Source organism: Panthera pardus, unplaced genomic scaffold (genome assembly GCF_024362965.1).
Source record: "Panthera pardus isolate Hobbes unplaced genomic scaffold, ASM2436296v1 HiC_scaffold_19, whole genome shotgun sequence".
In the NCBI taxonomy this organism is placed as follows: Eukaryota; Metazoa; Chordata; class Mammalia; order Carnivora; family Felidae; genus Panthera; species Panthera pardus.
Window position 1 is genome coordinate 13,365,417 of NW_026526754.1, and position 23,262 is coordinate 13,388,678.

Consider the following 23,262-nt stretch of genomic DNA (forward strand, 5'->3'; position numbering starts at 1 on the left):
AAATTCCATATGCTTGTCGAGACAACTGTAACGACACTAAGATGAAGGGATTATTCGCAATTTGAGAAGAGTTGCTACAAATGTAGCTGATCTGCTGTCCCTGTACAGGTAGGGGCTGGTTCTGAAATGTCACCTGGGTGCCCTTGTCATGAATTCACTAAACTCGATCAAGAGTGGCTCCAGCAGGTTTGTTACTCGAGGCCTTGGTTTCTACTCATTTTCCTGGGCTGGTCTTGTTTTTATGATTTTCAGTGAGTCCACAAGGTGGTTTGTGCCCTGCCTGGGTTCTTTACAAGCTGGCTCCTGTCCTCAAGAAGGGTATACAGCTGCCCCTGGCATAACATGGGGGTCAGGGGCACCGACCACCCACTCAGTCAAAGCTCCACATAGAACTTTTGACTCCTCAAAAACCTTAACTGCTAATAGCCTACCACTGACTACAAGCCTTACTGTTAACACACGTTTTGTGTGCTACACGTGTTGTATATTCTTCTAATACAGTGAGCTAGAGAAAACAAAATGTTATTAAAATCATATGGAAAATACATTTAGTCATGTACTGTACTTACTGAAAACTCCACATCGAAGTGAGACACACATAGTTCAAACCCATGTTAACTGTACTTGTCTCTTTGAGGGGAAACGAAAACATCCCCAAAACATGGGGACAGATGGCAGGTTCTTGTTTGGCTCACACTAAATCCCCAACAGCTAGAAAAGGAATATATGATGGGGACCTGCTTTTCTCATCTAATCCAAGACTAGTTACCTGCTTCAAATCTTTATTCCCTGGCCTTCCTCTTAACGATTCAGTTGGAGACACTGAAGCAGTGAGTGCAACAGAGATGCTGGCTTTTGATGATTCTCGTTTGCTGTCCATCCCCATGGGCCTCCTGCCCCCACCATTGCTCATTCAGGTGTGTCACTTGCACGGGGGCCGCACAGATTCTCTTTTTCCACAACTCTTTTCAAGCTGTCCTGACCACCGTGGCCGCCTCTTTGGCTGCAGGAGAGCAACACGCAGGGCAGCAGACCCAGCCAGGGTACAGAACTGCAACACCAGTGAAGCCAGTTTCTTTTCCGTCCTTCCAGTTTTATTGAGATATAATTGACATATATCACTGTACAAGTTTAAGGTGCACAGAATGATGGACTGACATGCCTGTGACATGACCGCCGTGGTAAGTTTCATTTTGCACCATTTATGTCTCATAGATTCGTGTGTCCCAGATCCTTGTGGGGCACAGGGTGGCTCAGTGGGTTAAGCATCTGAGTCTTGATTTCGGCTCACGTTACGATCTCAATTTGTGAGTTCGAGCCCACAGCATGGAGCCTGCTTGGAATTCTGTCTGCCCCACCCTGGCTAGGTCTCTCAAAAATAAACATTGTTAAAAAGCTTTTTTCCTTGGGATGAAGACACTTAGGATTTACTCTTGTAACAACTTGTGTTACTTGTCACACAGCAGTGTCTGCTGCGGACATCAGGTTGGGTATTCCATACCTAGTTCTCATTTGTCTGGTAACTGAAAGTTTGTACCTTCTGCCTCCCTTCCTCCAGTCCCCACTTTCCTCTCCCCACCTCTGCCAACAACAACTCCAGCCTCTTTTTCTGCAGATCTGGGTCATGTTGTTTGCGATTGTACACGTAAATGCGATCATACGACGTTTCTCTAATTTCTCTTGTCATCTTGTCTTTTTAGTTATTAAAGCTAATAATGTAGTCTGTTAGTAGGCTTTAGACGTCACAGAATATGTTTAAACATCACACAGTATGAGTATCTGCCTTCAGTTGAGAAAACTTTATTTAGGGTGTCTGATACTTACAGTTTCCAGGACCAAGAATAACATGAGAGGCTGGCCGTTGTGGGACACGGGTAGGGTGTGCCGCCTTCCTGGCTCAGTCGCTTGAGGGGGCGGGGGGGCGGGTCTCTGAGATGTGCCATCTGTGGAAAAAACAGACGTTGCCCACGGAGTCCTGTGTGACACACATTTCCCAGCACAGGCAATGCACGAGTGGGGATGGGGTGGGGAGTTGGGGCGAGAGCAGAGCCGCGGTGGCTGAGCGGACTGAGAGGCACTTGTGGGCCTGGCCGTTGACGGGGTGGTGAGTGTGTGTGTAGGATTCTCATTTGAGGACTGCTGTGTGCTTGGCTCCCTGTCCCAGGCTCCACAGAGAAGGGAAAGCTATGGGTCCTGCTTCCGTGGAGTGTAAGTCGGGTTAGGGTGACCCTGGCTCATTACTCCTGGGCAGTGACGCTTCAGTTGCTCGAGGATGAGACCACCTGAGAATTTCATACACCCTCCTCCCTTGTTGAGGTTCATGGTGTCCCCCATTGGGTGCTGCCAGACACACTCCGTGTTGAATTCTGAAGGTGTGCGGGCTGCTGACCTCTCGTTTCTCCCTCTAGTATGCCCTCCACGTGTACAACGAAGTGATGAGTGTTGGGCAGAAATACGGAATCCGGAATGCTGGCTATTATGCTCTTCGTAGTCTTCGAATCGAGAAGTTCTTTGCCTTCTGGGGTCAGGATTTAAACACCCTCACCACACCCCTGGAATGCGGACGAGAATCTCGGGTGAAACTGGACAAGGTACGGTATCGGCACGTTCCGCCCTAGCAAGGAAGGGCTGAAGTGGAGGCCCGCGAAGGGCCTCGGGTGGACGAAGACAGTGAGGAGTCCTCAGGATGAAAAGTGTGTCCGGCCTGATAGGAAAACATAGTATGTGGAGAACACTGGTTTTGAGCACCTGGCTTGCTCTTTGAACCGGACCCCCCTGAGGTTGGAGTTGCTCCACCAACTGCGGCAGCCGTGTGCCCCACTCGCTCCCTTTTAGATTGGCACTTGCAGGGAAGTTTTTCCAAGAACGTGCCACAGGTATTTGTAAAAATCAGTCTTCTATTCGACAGACTTTTCTCCCCCAGAGTAAATAGGAACATCATTTTTTACAAAGTCCTAGGTCAAGAGGATGTTAGTGACAAGTCTCTTTCCCACCTCTGAAGCCCAGCAAACTGCACTCCCAGCTGCAGCAGCTCGTCTCTGCTTCGAGAACTCTGGGTATGCAAACACACAAGCGAACACTTTCCCCACTTGAACCTGGATGGCTGGGCACCACATGCCTGCTGTGTTATTGCACTTTTTTGTTTTGTTTTGGATGTTTATTTTTGAGAGAGAGAGAGAAAGCATGAGCGGATTTCAAGCAGGCTCCAGGCTCTGAGCTGTCACCACAGAGACCAACGTGGCGCTCGAACTCACGAGCCAGGAGATCATGACCTGACCTAAAGTCAGACTCTTAACCAACTGAGCCACCCAGGCGCCCCACACCTTGTTTTTTTAGGTTAAACCTAACAAAATACCTTAGCAGTACAAAATACCCCTATCAGTACAGGAGATTTCTAGTCGTCTTTGTGAGCAATTACGGATCACTTTTTCTCTCAGGTATAAAAGTAATGAATACTAAATTTTGGAAAATAGGGAAAAATATGAAGAAAATTAAAAATCATCTATTTTATGGGTTTTTTTTTAATTTTTTTTTTTAACGTTTATTTATTTTTGAGACAGAGAGAGACAGAGCGTGAACAGGGGAGGGGCAGAGAGAGAGGGGGACACAGAATCTGAAACAGGCTCCAGGCTCTGAGCTGTCAGCACAGAGCCCGACGCAGGGCTCGAACTCACAGACCATGAGATCATGACCTGAGCCGAAGTCGGACGCTTAACCGACTGAGCCACCCAGGCGCCCCTATAAGTTTTTTTTTAATGGTTATTTTTAAGAGAAAGAGTGTGACTGGGGGAGGGACAGAGAGGGAGACAGAATCTGAATCCAGGCTCTGAGATGAGGGCAGCAAGCCTGACACAGGGTTCGAACTTAACAAGCCAGGAGATCATGACCTGGGCCGAAGCTGGACACTTAACCGAGATACCCAGGTGCCCCCCAAATCACCTATTTTATCTGTACATAATCACTTGAGTTTTTTTTTTACCCTGCTCATGTTTCTCGCACATTCAAATACATACATGTGTGGGTTTTCTCTTGAGATTATCTAAAAACATGGTTTTTTGAAAACAATTATAGCAAGTATTTTTGAATTTTTCTTCCTAAGTATTTTTTTTCTGTGTGGTCTTGTGGTTGAAATCTATGTTTACAAAAGAGAAAAACGTACACCTGTGTTACAGAAATTTTCTGAGTAGGTCTTCTATATTGTGAATGCAGTTTTTTCACAAGGTGGAAAACCTACATTTTCCCCAAATCTGGGGAGTGGGGGCGCTGCCCCCATGGCAGGGACATCAGGGGACCCTACCCACCGCCCGTTCTGCGCCCAGCATCAGCACGTCAGCCTGCTCTCAGCATTGCCGTTCTCTCCTAGGGGATGGATTTCATTGGCCGGGAGGCCCTGCTGCAGCAGAAACAGAACGGGGTGTACAAACGCCTCACTATGTTCATTCTGGACGATCACGACACCGACCTGGACCTCTGGCCCTGGTGGGGAGAACCCATTTACCGCAACGGGCAGTACGCAGGCAAGACCACCAGCAGCGCCTACAGCTACACCCTGGAGCGCCACATTTGCCTGGGCTTCGTGCACAATTTTTCCGAAGACACTGGGGAAGAACAGGTTGTGACGGCAGATTTCATCAACCGGGGAGAGTATGAGATTGACATCGCTGGACACCGGTTCCAGGCCAAGGCCAAGCTCTACCCTGTCACCTCCCTCTTTACCCACAGGCGCCGAAAGGATGATGTGGAGCTAAGTGACTTGCATGGAAAGTAATGCCGGGCTCCCCTCTGGTCCCAACCCTCTGCTTCCCATCTTTTACCTCCCGGATAGGATTTTAAGCTTCACCTGCTTTAAACCTTTTGCTTTGCAACCTCTCTTCTCCTTCCACCTTCCCTCCTCCCTTTTGCAGTGCAGTTAACCATCTAATACTCCCTCTGGGCTGTTCTTCCAGCCCCCCACTCCACCCCTCTCAGATCCTCATGGTGACACAAAGCATGTGTGACAGGCAGGACAGGTAAAGACTGCACTCGTGGAAGTGGGGAGCCAGGGGTCTGATTTCTCTGGCTGTGTCTAGAAGCAGGGGAAGCTGGTGGTATGCAGGCTGCAGGGCAAGAGTCCAGCTCTGTGAGGCTGACTTTTCTCGGAATAACCTGCTCACCTTGGCGGGTTGCTGTGGATCCGAGGCAGCCCCTTGCGAGAGCCCGTGCTGGGGGTTGGCACCGATCCCTCTACAAGAGGATGACCATCTACCTCATTCACGAGCGGCACCACGTGCATGTTCTTTGGTCTGTAGCAAACAGCCAGCCTGGGACATCCCAGCCTCCCTACTGACCCAGTTACTAGACTTGTGGATCAGGGCCACCCTCCTAACATTTCCTTCACGTCTTGCTGATCTCTAGAAGAGGGTCTGGGGGCCTGAGTAAACAAGCCAGTGTTTGAAAGGGAAAGACCATGTTGCCTTTTGTATTGATCTTCTTGGAAAATGTACCGCACAGAGGTGGTTTTCTGCTGTCCGAACAGTGCTGCTGCTTTCAGCTGCTCACTCTTCCCATCTTGACCTTCCTCTTCTCCAGGTGCATCTTTGTCCCCTCTCCTTACCTGCCCCTTCTGCAGCAGGCCCACTCGGCAAACACTGCTGTCCCTTTGGAACAGGGAGGGTGTGTGGTCCTGGGGAGGAACTAAACCATGCTGGCCGTGCAGAGTTCAAGAGCTACTGGACTCTCAAGTTTTGCTTCCTCGGGCACAGAACAGACAGATCTGCACAGAGATGACCCTCAGGAGTCTGGGGAGGGTCCTGTGAGAGTCTGCTCTTCATCCAGCCATCTCTCTGTAGCTCTGGAATAGAAAATGACCGGGCTCTCCACTCTCTTACGCAGTGTCTGTCTGCTAAAGGTGAGGCTGGGCTGTCAGAAACTTGTCCACCCTTTGCACTTAAAGTCCAATGGGGGCAGTTTCTATGCAAAGTGCTGTCACAGATTTGAATGAACTGTTGTCTTGATATCTTGGAAGCGTCAGCTCTGACGAGTCTGTCAGTCCATTATAGAAGGGCCTTTTGTTCTCCGTGAGCAGCTTAGGACTCTCACGTGTGTCTGCCTGCTCTGGCGTTTCTTTGGGGTCTCGGTTTATCCCCTTCATCTGATAGATTCCCTATAGAAACTTCTTGTCCTCTGCCTAGCCAGACAGTTCCTACTTGATTACTGATTGTAGTGTCCACTTTTTAAAAGAGGTCTTCGTTGATTTATTAAGGGAGTATGTGGTTACAACTGTTAGGGCCTCGCTAAGTGATGGGCTGAGAGATGCTGCCGCAAGGAGGTGGGGGGAAGTTGGGGGAGAGGTGTCACCTCGTAGGACAGGGCGCAGCAGCTGTGACACATGGGGGAGAGCAGGAATCAGGCACCTGCTCAACACAGGTGTTAGCAGCAGGGGCCCAACTGACCAAGAAAGCTGGAAACAGGCACTGTAGAGCTAAAGGTATCCCCTGCCCTGTACCACTCTCGCCTTTGAAGAATTTAAAAGCAGTTCTAGATTTATGTGTAAATTACATCTTGTCCATAAATAGGGGCACACTTTTAAGACTCGGGCAAGGTGTATTTATTGAGTGCCCTGACACACACACTCAGCTTTTGGCACTTTAAAATTCACCCTGGAAATCTTTCTTGGTTAACAATGTGAGTCTGGCACTTGTCTCTCTTTGGTCCTAACCCTGAAGTGGGTGACTCGTTCCTGACTTCAGCATACCTGACAGAACATCCTGCAGTCTGTCGTTCCCATCATGGGTTTGCCTTGTGTGTCTGCTCCTCTGTCCCTAGAGATTCAAAGGATCTGGATGCTTTGTGAATGCGTGGCGGGACTTGGGTCTCAGATGGCTGGTACTTTTTTCTCTGTGAAATGATCCTTCATCACTTCTTGTGGTCTCTTGAGGGAGGGGCTCTGTGTTCTTCTGTCTTGTCCACATATTCAACTGGACAATCTTGTTGTATCTGGAAACAGAAAGCGTGCCAGCCTCAGACGAACACAGAGCAAAAAGGGACGAGATCTACCTGCTTGGATAGCCTACCTGATGGCCTGTGCCCGGCTGGGGGCCCTGTACCCCCAAATACAAGAGATGCTGTTCAGAACAGGGGCCCACAGACCGTTAAGCTCAGTGAGTAACCTCAGTTATCCCGTTTCTGCAGGAGGAGAGTCCAGCTACTTGGACTCTCACCAGGAGACATGCTGTCCCTGGATTCTGCCTTCTTAAACACACCGACAGTTTTACCTCTTTCCCTTCTAAAAGTGGAAAGTAGCTCCACCTTTCTCCCTTACCCTGCCTCTGAATGCATTGGAAATGTTAACCCCGCCCCCCCACCATGGAAGTGGCAGGAATGACAGTTTTCTAAAAGCGGTTTTGCTTCACTGAAGGGAGAACCCACCACCTTGATTTCGGGCTCTTCTTATCCTCTGCCTGATGAACGCATGTGCTGGCATCTGAGTCTTCACCATCCTCTGACAACCTAAGGGAGATAAAAGGGAATCTTCCATAAGCTGTAGTCCTGGTGGTTCTGACCCCAGAACGCTGTGTCCTGGTACAACTGCACTGGCTTTGCTTTCAAGGGTTAGTGACCAGGTTCGGTGTTTTGCATCTTTGCAGCTGCATGGTCAGTATAATCAGCAAGGGTCCCCTTTAGTATCTGAGGTAGGGGTTTGGTCACCAGTGCTTAGTACTGAAGAACTTTCCATGGTTTTCATTTCCTTTCTGCACACCACCCTTAACCCACATCCCTCCCAAACTTGCCAGGAGCAGCTTTTCATCAGCATGAAAAAGGGAAAATTTGCACGAGTCAAGAAATGTCAGAGGGGATGATAGGGTAGGTGACAGAGTCTGGGAGCAAGCTCTGGGTCTCCTGGCTGTGCCTCTCCCCGCGACCCCCACCCTGGCCTCCATGCTAAGGTGCTGAGTTGTAAGGCTCCTCCATCATCCGTACAGGACCTGGGTTCACACTCCCTCATCACTACAGATGCACTATTTTTCAAGAGCACTATTTTTGTATGTCTTTGCCTTCTCTTTGTCCATTAAGCACCAGAGTTTAGTCATTGTATAATATGATTCTTGACTTCTGAGCAGAGAATCTGCATCCCTTGGAGAATTATACATTTCTTCATGGGCTTTCTTCCTCATATTTAGATGTACCTATTTTTATCCTTCGCCAACCTTCTGCCTTCTTGGTTTTCTGTCTCTAAAGGACAGAAATTACGAGGGGTGGGGAAGGTATTTTTAGTATCTGTTTCAAAAGATCTATGCCAGGATTTCCTTTGCACACCCGGAACTGGAGCTTGGAGCACCTTTCTCCAAGCCCAGTTCTCGTGCCTTACACCAGAATGTCCCATGGTAGATGTAGACAGGAAGGATGAAAAGAAACTTCGCTCAGTCTGAGGGTTTCCCCGGCCACCCCCCATAGCTTCCCTTCCCCATATCAAACAGGGATAGAAAGTTTCCGCAGCTTGTTTCAATCAAGGGGTTTCTAGCAGCACAGTTAACACTTCACTCTCCGGTCTACTCTTAGGATACAGGAAAATGCCATTGTAATTATTGTACAGTGCTGTAACTCCTCCTTTACATTTGTAAATATGCAGTTTGCTCAGTCCCTTAGTGTGTAGTGACAGGTGCTGCCGAGGACATGTGAGGCACTTTAGGGCATGGGATCTTTCTCAGGAGCCCTGGTCACTTTAGGTACCCAGGGTGACTGAGCACTTCTGCCTCTATGAATGCGGTATTAACATCATGCCCTGTATTTCTTTCAAGCCAGATTCCAATTAAGATGTTCTCTTCATGTTATTAAGTTTGTAAATGAATAAACAGACATTTTAATTACTCTGGTCATAGCAACTTGTGAAATGTTCTTCATCTCTAGTAACTTGATGTATTTGCCATCACAAGGGGTAAGCACTCCCCATAAAACCATTTATACCAAAGCGTAAAAAAAAAAAAAAAAATGTGGAAACCAAGGTAAGACACAAGCATTATGTTACCCTTTGTGTCGGGCTGGCAGGTGTAGAGAAAGTCCCCAATTATCTGAAGTTACGGTCTCAGTCACTGGATCTGACCGCCCATCCTGCCTTACGGTTGATTGCACAGTAAGGAACCTGGCACTTGACATATCCCCCATCCATGTGAAAGCCCACGCTGGTGTGGAAAAATGGGCTCTCTATATATTCTTGCACACACAGTAGGAAGAGAAGAAAATGGAGAGGAGCACCCAGTGATCTTTCCCTATAATCTAAAAATGTAGTCACCGGTCTTTGTTTACTGACCTATTGTTAAGCAGCCACAGTCTGTGAACTGAGATAGGCAAACATGTCTATAATAATCGCATGAATCTGTCTTCCAAAACCACTTGTTAAATTTCCAGATCATCGAATGATCAACATTAAATACAAAAGTACATCCCACAGGCTCTGTGGCAATTCTGATATAAGGGTTCCTGAAACCCTGTGCACAGTGACATTGCTAGAATATCCCACAATGATTCCTTGAAGGGGACAACTCTCAAATGAGGTGTATCTCCTCCTTACTATCAATACCCCAGATTATACACACATTCCACACCATATTAGTAACAAGCAACTCTAGGAAGCAGAGCAGAGCCCAGCAAGCAGAATCTAAGCAAAAACACTTACCTTCAAGCCCCTCCTGCAAACGACAGGCCAGCAGAGTTCACTCCCACTAGGACGTAATAGCCCTGCACTGCAGGAGACTCACCCAAGATGCACCTCATGTCTGGGGTGAAGGTCTCGGGGCAGTTGACCAACTTCACGATCTCCAGAGTCTCCAGTTCTGGCATCCGACGCAGGAGGGAACTCAGCAGGGGCTCTGAGCCACAAACACGAGGCCTGGCAAAGCACGAGGAACTGAACCGGTGGACCGGAAGTCAGCGGTTCTGGCGCTGGGCCCATTACACGGACCCTCTGCTGACTCAATCCCTGGTAGATACCCGATTCAAGTACCGGTTGCCATCAAGTTAAATCCAACCCAGAGGGACTCTTCCCGCCCGTCCCGCGCGTATCCCGCATCTTCCCTAACAGAAGCCCGAGACGGTGCAGCGGCAGGCACCAAGCACATTTACCGTCTTCGCTCGCGAGTCCTCGCCTCTCAAAAGCAAGCCTGGCCGAGAGCGAGGACACCACGGGAGTCGGGCTCATCTACCGGGCAGGGACCAGGGTGAGGCGGCTGAGGCGCCCGCTCTCAGCGCTGGGCCAGCGCAGGGCCGGCCGGGGAACCCTGCTCACGTGCCCAAGCATGTACAGCCTCTTCCTGCCTGCCTGTAGCTCCTCTCCTGGCATCTCCCCTTCTCCACTGCCACATCTACCCGATCCTGTTACAGGACGCTCATCTTAACCCAGAATTGACAAACAAGGTCACACTGCACCAGAGTACGAATTATATGAAAGGGAAAGCTAGAAAACCGTAGTCTGTCGTCAGAATCTCTAATGATTATAATCTCACCTTCCCCAGTGGAAACTGTGTCATATGCCACATAATTCCCACTTGGCCGGCAAAGTGAGCCACAGGCCGTGCGTACCCCGTGACCACATGGCAGAGCCACCTCAGCTGGCACACAGATCGAGCCACCGTCCTTGTCAGGGGGAGTCTTGACTTCTCTGTGATGTGAATCACGCAGGTGTTCTGAAGAGCAGCCCTGAGCTACACGAGCGACTAGGCCCAGCTACTCGCTTAGGACAGTTCCCGCGGCCGCCAAACGGTTTCACCAGCTACGACACAGGCCCAACCCTGGGCTTCTGGCTAGTCCGTCACCTCGCAACAAGCTGACAGACCTGCTTCCTACTTGTTATCATTTGGGACCGCCCCATAGCTTGCTCTCCCCGTTCTACCTGCTCCAGTCGTATTCGGCTCACGATTCCCCGGGTTCTTTTCCCTTGGTGACGCACACAAGGGGTAACGTACGCTTAAGCTTTACAGTCACAAATATCCTTAAGCGCAGCTGGTGAAATTCAGTGGCCCAGACTACGATTTCACTGTCAAGCACCAAAACTTAAGCACTTCCTTCTCTTCCTCATTCAGGAGCCAGATGTGGCCACCTAATACATACTTCAGAGCGCGAACTAGGAAATGGCACAGGAAAACTTTCACATCATAGGAATTCTGGCATCTGGATAGGATCCGAGATAATGACCGAATCCCCTCGATAGATAAGGAAACGGGAGACAGCTCAACACGCTCACACACTTGCCCGAGGTGAGACCAGGACGAGTGCAGAGCTCGGACTGAAACTCAAGCCTCAACTAAAATCCCCAGGCAGGCGTGGCGTCGGACCGCATACGGTACTGACTAAACGAGTCCGGGGCACAGGCAGACCAGTAAATGGCCGAGTACCTGCTTACCTGTTTGGATCCCTGTTTCTTGCTCTAACTGCTGGTAGAGTTTGTTGGAATAGTCTGCCATCTTCTGCTCGATGGTCAAGTGCCTGGCGGTGCTCAGGATGCCGGCACAGAACCTCGTAGAGCCAGCGGCCAGCCTGCGGGATGGATCCAAAATGCTATTAGGTAGGCTCGCATATCTGTGAATGCAACTAGTTCAAAGACCCTCGTTACTAGCACCGACTGTGATATCAAAAGATGGAAACCTAAATATCCCGACAGGAGAGGGATTTCAAATGTTGGCGTTCACCTACACGACGGGACGCCGCGCAGCCATAAAAAAGGCACGAGAATGCTCTTCTGCAACAATATGGGAATCCTAATGAAAACAGCACGGGAGGAGCACTACTTAATATGCTACTAACTTGTACAAAAAAAGAGAAAAAAATAGCAAGTGAAGACCCACGTACACGTGTACACACTGACCAACACGTTTGCTTATATACACGGGGGGTGTCTGGAACGACACACCAGGAACTTAATTTGCCTCCAGCGAGGGAAACTTCAGCTAGAAGTCAGGGATGAGAAGCAGACTTTCCCTGCACACTCTTTTACAGTTTTTAATTCTGAATCGTGTAAATGCATTGCCTATTCGGAGAGATTTACAACAGACTTGTTAAATGTCATTCAATTTCTGGTAGGCAATAGAACAAAAAAGGACTTTAAGGGAAAGTGAGACAACTTGTACCAAGTGTGAACCTTAGTCAGTAATAAGGTATCCATACTGATTCATCATATTTAACGGTAACCCCAACCTAAGATGTCAGTCCCAGGTGCACACAGGCGTGAGGCACACGGGAACTCGGTACAACCTTTGCATTTGTTCTGTAAATCTAGCACGGCTCTAAAATAAGTTAATTCAGTGGGGGAAAAAAAAGGAACAGAAATAAGACAGGATGCAGCCAATTTCATTTCAGCCCATAGAGGGAGCTCCAGAGTCACGGGGTCTACGTTGCCATTTGACCGCCCCTACCCAGAGAACAAGATGGTAAGATGTGCCCGGACCCTGAAATAAAACGCACCCTCTTCGGATACTCGGCTTCGTGGCATCTGCCACCTGTCTCAGAGCCCAAAAACACGGGTATTGCACATCGTGAAACCACGGACAGGAGATTTCGCCTTTCCGTGACTGTTCTCATGCTGCTTAGCGACAGGTCAGCCACTGCCGGGACAGGTTACCGGGAGCAGAGGGGGTGAGGGAAGCCCACGCAGTTGGTGCAACATGGCCCCAAGCCGGGTCCCGTCTGGTCCTTACCTGCCCTGCTCCAAAAGGACAATATCCTTCCAGCCCATCTTGGAGAGGTGATAGGCCACGGATGTGCCCATGATTCCACCGCCACAGATGACCACCTGTGCCTGGGCAGGCAGGGCGACAGAATGCGCCTCGGCAGCTGGCGCACCGCTTCTCCCCGACGACCAGTTCTGCCATCCTCGGCCGGTCCTTTGTCTCCGGGCCACCGACAGCAACCGGGAAAACATCACGTCTGTCAGTCAGCAGCTCGGAGATGTGCTCCCACTGGGCCAAAGAGGAGATTCTCCCCAATTCAAACTAGACAGAGAAAGCAAACAGATTTCATTCCACTGTACTCAGTGCGCCGGATTAGTGACAAAAGAAAAGGAGGCAACAGAGAATGATAGTCATCACGCCTCATCCAGACAGAGGCACAAGCACACGCAAAGGCCCTGAGGGGAGGCACACCTTAAGGAGTCCGAGCACAGAAGGGAGGCCAGTGTGCCCACAGCTCGACGGCAAGGCACAGTCGACCAGAGACGAGGCCGGAGAGGCAGGCAGAAAGCAATGACACAAGCGCTTGGATGCCTCACGAGGAGCTGGGATTTTACTCCAAGTGCAAAGGAAAATACTAAAGCAGGGAATGAAATGATCCGATACGCTTTTCCTAAGATCAGCCTGGCTCCACAGTGGGGACTGGACTGGAGGAAAGGCAGGGCTAGGAAGCTACCGCAGGAGTCCAAGAGGGAGGGCACGGAGGCTCACACAAGGATGGTGGCGGTGGAGTCAGAGCCATGACTGGATCGTTGTGGATGGTGAAATGACAGTACTTAACTTGCCAACAAACCGGATGTTAAGATGGGGAGCGGGAGAAAGACGGACGATGGCAAACTTTCCAGGTTAAGCGACGGGTGCCACTTCCTAAGGTGTGAAGGACTAGGGATGCGGAGGGAGGCGGGAAGGAGAGGGAGAGGGAGGCGGTGAGGGCGCGTGCGCGCATACCGAGGTGTCAAGGGCGAGACACCTAGCAGGCATCCACGTGGAAGTGCCGAGCAGCTAGATAACCAGGCCTGAAGCCTGGGGAAGACATGGGGTATCCGGAGACCCGGCAGTCTGAGGAACAACTCTGAGGCTCCCCAGCAGGCACAGCTTGGCAAGAGAAAGAAAGTACTGGACGGGGGACTGCGCGCTGGGGCAGACTCACAGAGCGTCCAAACGGCTGAGCGGCGGAAAGGGAACCGGGCAGAGGTGTCACAGAAGCCGAGAGAGGAGATGGTTCACTACAGAGGGTGGCCAGGGATGGAGCAAGACGGCCATGTGCCTGCTGGGACTTGACGACACAGAGGTCCTTGGTGTCCTCAAAGAGGACATTCCCAGGGGAGTGCCAGGGACGAAGCACGGACTAGAGCAAGCTCAAGAGCAAGGAGATGAGGGAGTGTGCACAGCTTCTTCACGTGCTGCCCGGAGGGAGCAGAAACCCCAGACAGGAGGAGAGAATGGGGGTGGAGCAAGGCTATTTGTCTGTAAAGGTGGGAGCCACGGAGACTGTTTCAGGGCTGGCGAGAAGGGCCAGGAAGAGGGAAAGAGGTGGGGGAGGAAGGAGAGGCGGTGACAAAGAATGAGGTCCTGGAAAGGAAGGGAGAGAGAGAGGGAGAGAGAAGAGAAGAGAAGAGAAGAGAAGAGAAGAGAAGAGAAGAGAAGAGAAGAGAAAACGAACCCAAAGCCGCAGTGAGGGACGGCGTGCCCCGCGTCTGCACAGGCCACGGACTGGAGACGCCAGGTCCCACGGCCCCTTCCTGAAAGCAGGGGAGGACCGGTCATGGCGGGCTTATGACGAACCACGGGAGTCACAGGCTGCGACCAAGCGCATGTCCCTCGGAGATGACTAACACCATGAGGTAGATTAGGGAGCGGACAGGTTCAGGCCACCAGGGAGAATTACTCTAAGGGCATAAGAGGACTGTTCAATTTTTAAGAAACTGCAGACAGCCCTGTGGGCGAAGGCACGGTCTCCGAGTGTGGGGAGACGGCGACACTTCAGAGGAGAGCCCTGGCAGCCCGTGCGCCCACCAGCACGCCGCTACCAGCCCGGGACCCACGGAGGGCCCCCGACGGCCCAGGTCGTCCAAGGCTAAGGTGTGGGTGCCCATCCATCAGACAGGATCTCAGAACTGAGACCGAGCAGGCCTCCACTGCGTCCCAAGGAAATCCCATCCAAGCAGGGCTGATTACTTTGGCCACCTTGTGGTGATCTCCAGGCCTCACCTCCTTGGTCCCCGCCAAACCGTCTCAAGACAGAAGCTTCTCCACAGCCAGACTTCCCACAATCTCATCTCCATATGACCAATTTCTCTCTCTCTCTCTCTCTCTCTCTCTCTCTCTCTCTCTCTCTCTGCTGTCCTCCCCTCCAAACCTCTCCACCGTGTCCTCCAGAACATCCTTTCCAGACTGGAACACGCAGCCCTTCACCTAGCTTCTCTCCACCTCTGCTTCAACAGAGACACAGCTCTACTGAGGGAAATGCCACTGCCACGTGGCCAGCCCGTCCCACCGACCTTGCCATCAGGAGGGGGGGAGGCGGGCACCCTTCTCCCTTCAGAACCATTACCACTTGGTCATGCTTGAAAAGACCCTGTTCCCTCATGGCTCACACTAGCAGGCACCCCGTAGCGAGCCCCGGGCCACTGCGCGTTCAGCCACAGGCAGATGTCTGTCGACATTCAGGTGCTGAACCCACAACACTGCTCCTCTCCCAACCTGGGACCCCACCTCCTTCCTTCCTTCCAAACGCAAAACCTGTCTCCTCAACCCCTGAAACTCCACCTGCATCTACGACCACCTCTTCCTTCAACCTCGTAGGGTCAAAAGTTGATCCCTCCCCACGTGCCCTGGATCCCTCTCTCTCCTTCCTTCCCTTGACTCCGCTCCATCAACTGTCCCCTTCCACGTACCTTCAGTGTCCCCTCCAATCCTCAGCATTTTAATATGCTCAAGTCCCTCCCAACTGACTTAAGAAATACAAGAAAGGCTCCATAACAGTCTTCCAATGCTGATTTTTAATTTTACAAATTCTGAATTATAAAAATTGTGGTCTTTGTAAACAACACAAACGCAGAAGGAAATTAAGATCTCCCATCATGCAAAATACTCAATTCCAGGGCTGATGAAATTTCCCCAGACTTATTTATCTTGCAGCACGTGCTCCCCTGACATCCACCCGTGTGCCACCACCTGTCTTAAAGTCCTTTTTGTTACACCTCAGTGACTGCACAGTCTGCCGGCGGGTTACACCAAAATTTACTATGACGTCACAACCTGTCTTTTTCACTTGACAAGAAGGGCTTCCTATGGTATCTGTCACTTTCCCCCCTTTCCACCGTCCTGAACCCAAGCGGTTAAGCTCCTGTCCCGCATGCCGGAATACTGCTCTCACCAAGAATGCCACTGTTGCCACCTTCCAGGGACACTGGGCCCATCTCACTCACCCTCTCCACAGCACTGAACACCGCCGATCGCTCCCGCTACTCACGCACTCTGTCCCTGTTTTGACACCGACTACCCCGGTCACATCTACACCGCCTTCTCTCCCCTGCCCATCCTTCTGTGTTGCTGTCCCTCGGGGTGTCTGGGACCAGCTTCTCCTCTCAGTTTGCCACCCTCCAGGGTCATTTCACGCGTACCAAGACTGACGTCTAAGCCCACAACAGTCCCGAGCTTTACATCCGCACCTCGAGCTGAACAATGGCCATGTCCACTTGGGTTCCCGTGGGTCACACCGAGCACATCCAGAAGGGAAACCCACCTGCCTCAATCTCCAAATCTGCTCCACTTCTGTGTCCCGCAGTGACACCATACACAAGAATCCCAGGTGTCACCCTGGGTTCCTCCCTCTCTCTCACCTCCTCTATACGGCCAACCGTCATGGACTAACAATTCCACAGGCGACAGTTCCCTCAGACCATCGACTTCTCCCCCTCCTCACTGCCGTTACCTGAGTACAGACCGCCATCCCCGCTCAGATGAAGGCAGAAGCTTCCCGACAGGGCTTCCGCACACCATTCTCCCCACCCCCCCTCAATCCTTCCGAGGAGGGGCGTGGAGGGAGGCTTCTCAAATGAAACTCTTGTTCACACCCCTACTCAAAACCCTGCAATGGCTTTCTGATGCCCTGAGGAAAAAAAGCATTCTCCTCAACAGGAAGTGTGCAAGATCCTTCATCATCAGGCTCATTCCTGACCTCTGGTCTCTTTCTCTCCTCTCCAGCCAGACGGACATACTCATAATTCCTCCAACAGGACAGGCATTGAGTCTCTCTGAAACCCCCAGGATCTGGGCACACTGTTCCTTCGAACCACACGGCATAGTTCCTGCCCCCCTGCCCCCCAAACATGGATAATCCCCTCAGCTCTCACCCTGTTTCGCAGCTTATCAGACCCCCTCTCCCCCAATACCGCCTCAGGTGACTCTTCTGTGTTCTCCCACAACACCCTGCACTTCTCCAGCACAGAGCCTCCCACACTGTCACGGCCTGTTTGCCAATCAGGGAAACGGCACAACGACCCCGCTGAAAATGCAGGCTTTGGGGGCAGACAGGTATGGGTCTGAAAATCTCCCCCACCTCTCATCAGCTCTATGGCTCTGAGCAAGTCATTCCACCTCTGTGCTCCAGGCTCCTCATCCACAAGGTGAGCTACGAACACCTGCCTGGCCGGGTTGCCACAAAGACTACGTCAGACAATACAGGAAAAGCATGGTAACTGGCACCCGAGAAGCACTCAGTAAGTGCTAGTTTTTAGTCTCCTCTTACAATGGAGCTCTCTGGGAGCTGAGACCAGTTACCGCTTCAACGTGATTCTGCCGGCATTCAGGGTAGGCACCTAGGAAATATAATCAACGGAGGAATGAGAATATACAATAAACGAGATGGGAAAAAATTCAGTGAGGACTCTGAGATCTTGAGGCTAGGCTCCAAGATTTCAGGGGATATCTAAATCACATAGAGTAATTTCTTAAAATTGTTTTCGGGTTTTTTTGTTTTTTAGAGAGAGAAAGGGAGCCAGCAGGAGCCGGGGAGGGGCCGCAGAGGGAGAGAGAGTATCTTAAGCAGGCTCCACGCTGAGCATGAAGCCGGATCTGGGGCTCATCCCACGACCCTGGGATCGTGACTTGAGCCAAATCCAAGACTGGGACACTCAGCCAACTGAGCCACCCAGGCCGGTAGAGAAGAATCTGAAGATGTCAAAGACAAAGAAATAAAAGGTGTAGCCAGGTTTAAAATAAGTTATATTTAAAAACAAAAAACAAAAAACTAAGATGGCCCTATAATATTCTCCCCCTCTAAGAAGAATCGCTAAGGCAACCTCAATATTGGGACTGGTTATGCTCACACCTGCTTACGACAAGAAGAGCAAGGGACAGCTCCAAGTCCCTCTGGGTTGTTCCCCTGTATGGTCCCAGCGTGTGTACAAATGGGCCGCTGGCCACAAGGAAGCCTAGTGAGTGGAGCTCCACCGACACACTTCCCACTCTTGCCTCAGCAGAAGGGCCACCTGGGACATTTCTTTCAAACAGACAGACAAAAACCCCAACACTATCCCAGGCTCTTTCTCTGGAGAGTCTGATCCTGCTGGTCCCGGGGGAGTATCTGTCAAAACGTGCCACCAGGTGATCAGGCAAGTTTAAGAAATTAATACATATCCCTAGCGCTGGAAAAGTGTGCCCCGTGGCCCGGCACCGGCACCCCTCCTCCCCTTCCCACCCTCCCCCCCCTCCCCCCGCGTGCCCGGAGGTCACGCTTACAGAGATTCCCGAATCTAATGTGAATGTCCTTCACAGGGGTCCCGAGTGACCAAACATCACGAAGACAGTTCACCACCCTGGCCTACACTTTTCCCGGTAACTCGGCTTGCCGCACCCTGCAGCAGGCGTACAAGTTAGCGAAGCAGAGGCGGACCGCACGTCTCCAGGCGGGAAAACGATTGCACCTGCAGAGGGAGAAGGGCGGGCGAGACCAGCCAAACCCGCGCCAGGCGCTGTGCAAGCCCGAGGCGGGGAGCCCGAAGCGAGGGCACCCCGGCCGCTCTGGACATCGGGCTGAGCCGCGGACGCCTGGAGCAGCCGGAGCGCAGGCCCGGGGGCAGCCGTGCACGGGGCCCCAAGGCCCGGACCCCGGACCCCGGACCCCTTCGGCCGGACGCCGCACAGCCGCAGACCGACTGAGAGAGACGAGGCAGACCCATTCCCGCCCCGGGCCGCCGGAGTCCCCAGCGACCCGGCAGGAGCGACAGGAAACGAGGGGCGGCCGCGACCACCCCCGAGGAAGACCAAAGCGAAAAGGGGGGCGCTGAGACCCGCGCGGAGGGGAGGCCAGAGCGGCCCCGCCGCCGTCTCCTTACCTCACGGGCCGCCGCGGGCTCCGCCGTCAGCAGCACCCCGGCGGCAGCGCGACAGCCGCCACAACAGTTGCCGGGGGTCCCGCCGCCAGAAACGGGGCACTGGGAATGGGAAGGGGGCGGGGCGGAGGGAGTAAAAAGTTCCGGGGAAGCGGGAGACCGCGACCTTCCGCGCTTTACGGCCCCCGGCAAGGGTACGCCCGCGCGTGCTGGCACACGCGCACGCGCGCGCCGTGACGTCCCCGCGGCGGCCCCGCCCCTGCCACGTGGGGCTTGTTTGGGTCTCGCGAGGCCCCGCCCCGGGAGCTCGGCCCCCGCCCCAGTGGTCCCGGCTGCTTTCTGAAGTGTGCAAGTGGAGCGGGGATGCTGCGGTGGGTCGCCGGCCTTGCCGGGGTGTCGGGAGCGCGGGGCTTCGCTCTGCCCTCCAGGCGCCCTGCCGCTTCTGTCCCCGAGCGGGTCCGCGGCTCAAAGCCACTCCAGTCCCTGGCGCAAAAGGGCGGCGTGGACCGACAGTCCCTTGTCTCTGGAAGGCGCTCGGCTCTTCCTGGGCCAGGCTCTAGCAGAGCGTCTGAAATCCGGTCTGCGGGCCTGGCCCGACCTCGGAGGCGGGTTTAGCGACCCTGAGCTCTGGGCGGGATCTCACTCTGCACCTTCCTGGCTGGCCTGGGCCCGAGGAAGCGGAGTCATTCACTCCATCTTCTGAGAAGCCTCCCGTCCAGTCCTCCCTTCCTATCGCTTGGCCCTGTTTTCCTTCCCTCGTGGAACTCATCACTATCTAAAGTATGTGTTCGCTGACTGCCTTTGCCACCAGTTGCAGGTCCCGGACCCTGGCGACAGAACCTCAATCTCAGGCACCGCAGCACTTGCAGCAGCGCTCGGCGCATGGTCCAGTCAGTATTTGTTTGAACGGGGAGCGTTCTGAGGGCACGGCCGCCACTGCACGGTGGGCCACACTCTGCACGTCCCGGTCTTGGGATTGAAGCCCGTCTTGCCACACGAGCCAGTCTTGTTTCCTTCTGGCCTCTGATGATGGGATTCCGCAGTGCACAAGAACCGGAGGGCTGCTGCCATTTGGGGGGGGGGGGGCAGGAAAGCTCAGGGACCCCGGTGGCACCAGGCCGGCCCACAACCTGCATAACTGTCTACCCACTGACTCGCCAGTTAACTCACATGCTACATTGCACCGGGTTCTGGCTGCCTGAGGATGGAAACTCCGCCTCTTGCTAGTCTGACACATAAAAGTTTAAGACATTCTGCGCTTCTGTGCAGAGAAATTCTTCAGTATTTTAGCTCATGGCTTAGAGCTTGGTGTCCCTGACTGCCCAAAAGGGAGAGGAAATAGACCAACCCATCTGAGGTTGTATTCTTGAGGACGGCCCAGATGTGGCAGTTTGGGGAGAAAAACTTCACAAGTTTTCCTGATGAGTAGTTTCACCTATGCCACTTTCAGGCTTGTGAATTGGGGAGAAACCTAGTTGTCTGTACGAAATGGTGGGTGAAATGAAGTGATGGTGTTGTAAATTCCATTCTGTTTACGTGCAGTTAAGTAGTGAACACGCTGTACGCATTTCTCCCTGCTTACCTCAACCATCACTATTTTTTTGATGTTTATTTATTTTGAGAGAGGGAGAGAGAACAAGCGGGGGAGAGGGGCAGAGAGAGAAGGAGAGAGAGAGAGGATCCCAAGCAGGCTCTGCACCACCAGTGCAGAGCCGGATGCAGGGCTGGGACCCACCAACGCTGAGATCATGACCTGAGCCCAAGTCAAGAGTCAGAGGCTCAACCGACTGAGCCACCCAGGTGCCCCTCAACCGTCACTATTTTACATCTCCACGTTCAAAAGCTAAGTCCCACGGCTCCTTTATGGTCGACGTTGATTCTTGTACTTTCGAGGCTCTCATACCCACCAAATGCCCTATTCTTCAGGAGGACTGACTGTTTTGTCTTCTGGGCTTCTACTCCATGAAACGTCAGAGTGACTTCTTGTACGATACTTCACAGAGCAGACCATCCCATGCACAATTACACGTCTTGACAGGACTTTTCACTCGTGGTATTTGGATTCACCGTTGCAAACATTCTGCCTTCTTGGTTTTCTGTCTCGCAAGGACTGAAATTACCAGGGGTGGGGAGGATAGTTTCAGCATCTGTTTCAAGAGATCCATGCCAGGATTTCCTTTGCACACCAGGAACTGGAGCTCGGAGCACCTCTCTGCTCCAAGCCCGGTTCTCGGTTCTCGGTTCTCCTGCCTTACGCCAGGATGTCCCACGGTAGGTGTAGACAGGAAGGACAAAGAGAAAGTCAATCACTCGGTCTGAGGGTTCCCCTCCACCCCCCATAGCCTCTCTTCCCCAGATCAAAGGCCTGGCCTGCTGGGTAGAAAGTTTCTGCAGCTTGTTTCAATCAAGGGGTTTCTAGCAGCACAGTTAACGCTTCACTCTCCGGTGTGCTCTTGGGATACAGGAAAATGCCACTGTAATTATCGTACAGCGCTGTAACTCCTTGTTTACATTTTGCAAATGTGCAGTTTGCTCAGCCCCTTTCTGTGTGTGTGTAGTGACAGCATGGGGTGCTGAGGACACGTGAGGCATTTTAGGGCACGGGCTCTTTCACAGGAGCCCCGGGGACTTGAGGCGCCCAGAGTGACCAGCATTTCTGCCTCCGCGGGCGCGGTATTAACATCCTACCCTGTATTTCCATCAAGCCGGAGTCTAATTAACGTGTTCTTTTCATGCGACCGGGTCTGCAAATGAATAAACAGACACGTTAATTACTCTGGCTGAGTCCACTGGGAAACGTGCTTCATGTTGGGCGACAGGGTGTTAAGTATTTGCCATAACAGAGGATAAACACGGTACACAAAACCATATCCATCTGTGTTACCAGAGCATAAAACAGGGTTTGGAAACCAAGGCACAGCACACACAGGCATCCCATCACCCTCCGCGCAGTGGCGGCATGGCTAGAGACAGACAGCCTCCCTTACTCTTCTGAACGTTGTGAGGACTCCATCTAAGTCTTTAACACGCGGAAGACTGAACCAGCCAAGAAAGTGCTAAGCACGCGGTAGGCACCAGCGGTGGTGCCTCGGAATCGTCTCGGGACACGTAAAGCAACACCCTCTAAGTGAACTGGAGTCACCAAGGCTGGAAGTCTGACCCGTACTTCTCGAGAGGCTTCCAGGAACTTCTCTCGTGTCTAGAAACCGCTGTGTGCCAAGAGTTGAGCAGTCCGGAGGACAAATGGTAGCCGTGAAAGCTTTGTGGCTTCAGAAGGACTCTCGCTGGCTCCTAAGGAAGATACTTAGAGCCGGACAGGGCTCTTCTCATACCTCATCCCATTTGATCTTGTGACAATCTTAGGAGGTGAGGTTGTAGCCGACGATGTGGGCTCAGAGGTAACGTGACTTTTCCACGATCACGCCGCTTGTGGGAAGATCTAGAAACGGAGCCAGGTGTTCATTCTGAATCCAGAAGCCATCTGCGCCGTAGCATAGGGCAGGTGGCCAGGAGGACGTCTGAGGCTGGGGACAGAGAGCGAGAAAAGAGCACGCAATGTAACAGTAAGGAGCCTGTGCTCCCCGGATCTTTCCAGGCCCTCGTGCCGTCTGCCAGGTGACCTTGCAGTGCGTGAAAGGGTTGGAGTATACGTGTCAGCCGTCCTGAGGACTTTTATAAAAGGTCGGCAGAGACCGCGGTGTGCAGGCCCGGAGCGAGGCCCTAAGGCAAATTACGGGCGTCCGTAGCCCTCCCGGGTGCGGCTTTTCATCAGCGATGGTGCCCCGAGCGGCCACCGTGTCTTGGAGGGTCATGGGATCACACCCGAGGGGAGACTCGGGAAACAGATCTGAACCCGGCCTGACGCCCAGCCCGCCGACCCCCAGCCCGCAACGGCCGCCCGCCAAACCGCAGCCCCCTGCGGGCCCGTAAGCGTGAGGCCAAGTGCTCGTGAGACGCACCGGGTCCCGGGCTGGGGTGTAGCAGCCATCTCGCGGCTCGAATAGAGGGCATCTGGCCGCGTGGCCACGCAGGAACGACGCAGTCAGGGCCTCCATCTCCTTGAGGGACTCTTCACTGGCGCGAACTCGGGAGTCACCGGTCTTTTGTTCCGCTCATCTAACCAGCTTCTGAGCCGCTACGTGTGAGGACCCCACAAGCTGACACGTCGCGAACGACCTCATCATCCAAATCTCCTTTTATTTCCAGTCCACGAATGGTCAACCGGGTCA

At 52.6% G+C, this 23,262-nt stretch overlaps 2 protein-coding genes across 10 annotated transcripts in view; one reads left to right on the plus strand and one right to left on the minus strand.

The window, feature by feature from the left end:
- PDPR (pyruvate dehydrogenase phosphatase regulatory subunit) overlaps nucleotides 1–8,844 on the plus strand; it is a 37,409-nt gene extending 28,565 nt beyond the window's left edge. For all 4 annotated transcript variants that reach the window (XM_053906669.1, XM_053906666.1, XM_053906667.1 and 1 more), the window contains 2 exons: nucleotides 2,409–2,591; nucleotides 4,364–8,844. In XM_053906669.1, coding sequence (XP_053762644.1) covers nucleotides 2,409–2,591; nucleotides 4,364–4,768 — 588 coding nt within the window. In that variant the 3' untranslated portion in view covers nucleotides 4,769–8,844. The remainder of the gene's footprint in view (nucleotides 1–2,408; nucleotides 2,592–4,363) is intronic.
- On the minus strand, nucleotides 1,779–19,332 carry LOC109245709 (pyruvate dehydrogenase phosphatase regulatory subunit, mitochondrial-like). Of its 6 annotated transcripts, XR_002071036.2 has the most exons (8): nucleotides 19,037–19,332; nucleotides 18,441–18,625; nucleotides 17,449–17,518; nucleotides 17,260–17,366; nucleotides 12,666–12,959; nucleotides 11,375–11,508; nucleotides 9,653–9,845; nucleotides 7,408–7,488 (listed from the first exon to the last, which is right to left on the minus strand). XR_002071036.2 is itself a non-coding variant. In XM_053906670.1 (7 exons), exons 4-6 carry the CDS (start codon nucleotides 12,887–12,889, stop codon nucleotides 9,655–9,657), a joined length of 549 nt encoding a protein of 182 aa, XP_053762645.1. In that variant the 5' UTR covers nucleotides 12,890–12,959; nucleotides 17,260–17,366; nucleotides 17,449–17,518; nucleotides 18,031–18,253; the 3' UTR covers nucleotides 7,408–7,488; nucleotides 9,653–9,654. The 6 variants fall into 6 exon arrangements, 4 of the variants coding, with proteins under 4 accessions (XP_053762646.1, XP_019268743.2, XP_053762645.1 ...); XM_053906670.1 differs by lacking the exons at nucleotides 18,441–18,625; nucleotides 19,037–19,332 and adding an exon at nucleotides 18,031–18,253; XR_008423562.1 differs by lacking the exons at nucleotides 17,260–17,366; nucleotides 17,449–17,518; nucleotides 18,441–18,625 and adding an exon at nucleotides 1,779–1,943 and having other exon boundaries at nucleotides 6,734–7,488; nucleotides 19,037–19,251.
- Nucleotides 19,333–23,262: the final 3,930 nt, after the last annotated feature.

What these genes read in the sequence shown, in the direction of transcription:
- LOC109245709 (XM_053906670.1), bottom strand. Translation starts at nt 12,889, where the DNA reads ATGTTTTCCCGGTTGCTGTCGGTGGCCCGGAGACAAAGGACCGGCCGA. An exon ending in GTCCTTTTGGAGCAGGGCAG is followed by an intron (nt 11,509 to 12,665) that starts GTAAGGACCAGA and finishes TCCATCCCGCAG; the next exon opens with GCTGGCCGCTGGCTCTACGA. An exon ending in AGAAACAGGGATCCAAACAG is followed by an intron (nt 9,846 to 11,374) that starts GTAAGCAGGTAC and finishes TTTGTGGCTCAG; the next exon opens with AGCCCCTGCTGAGTTCCCTC.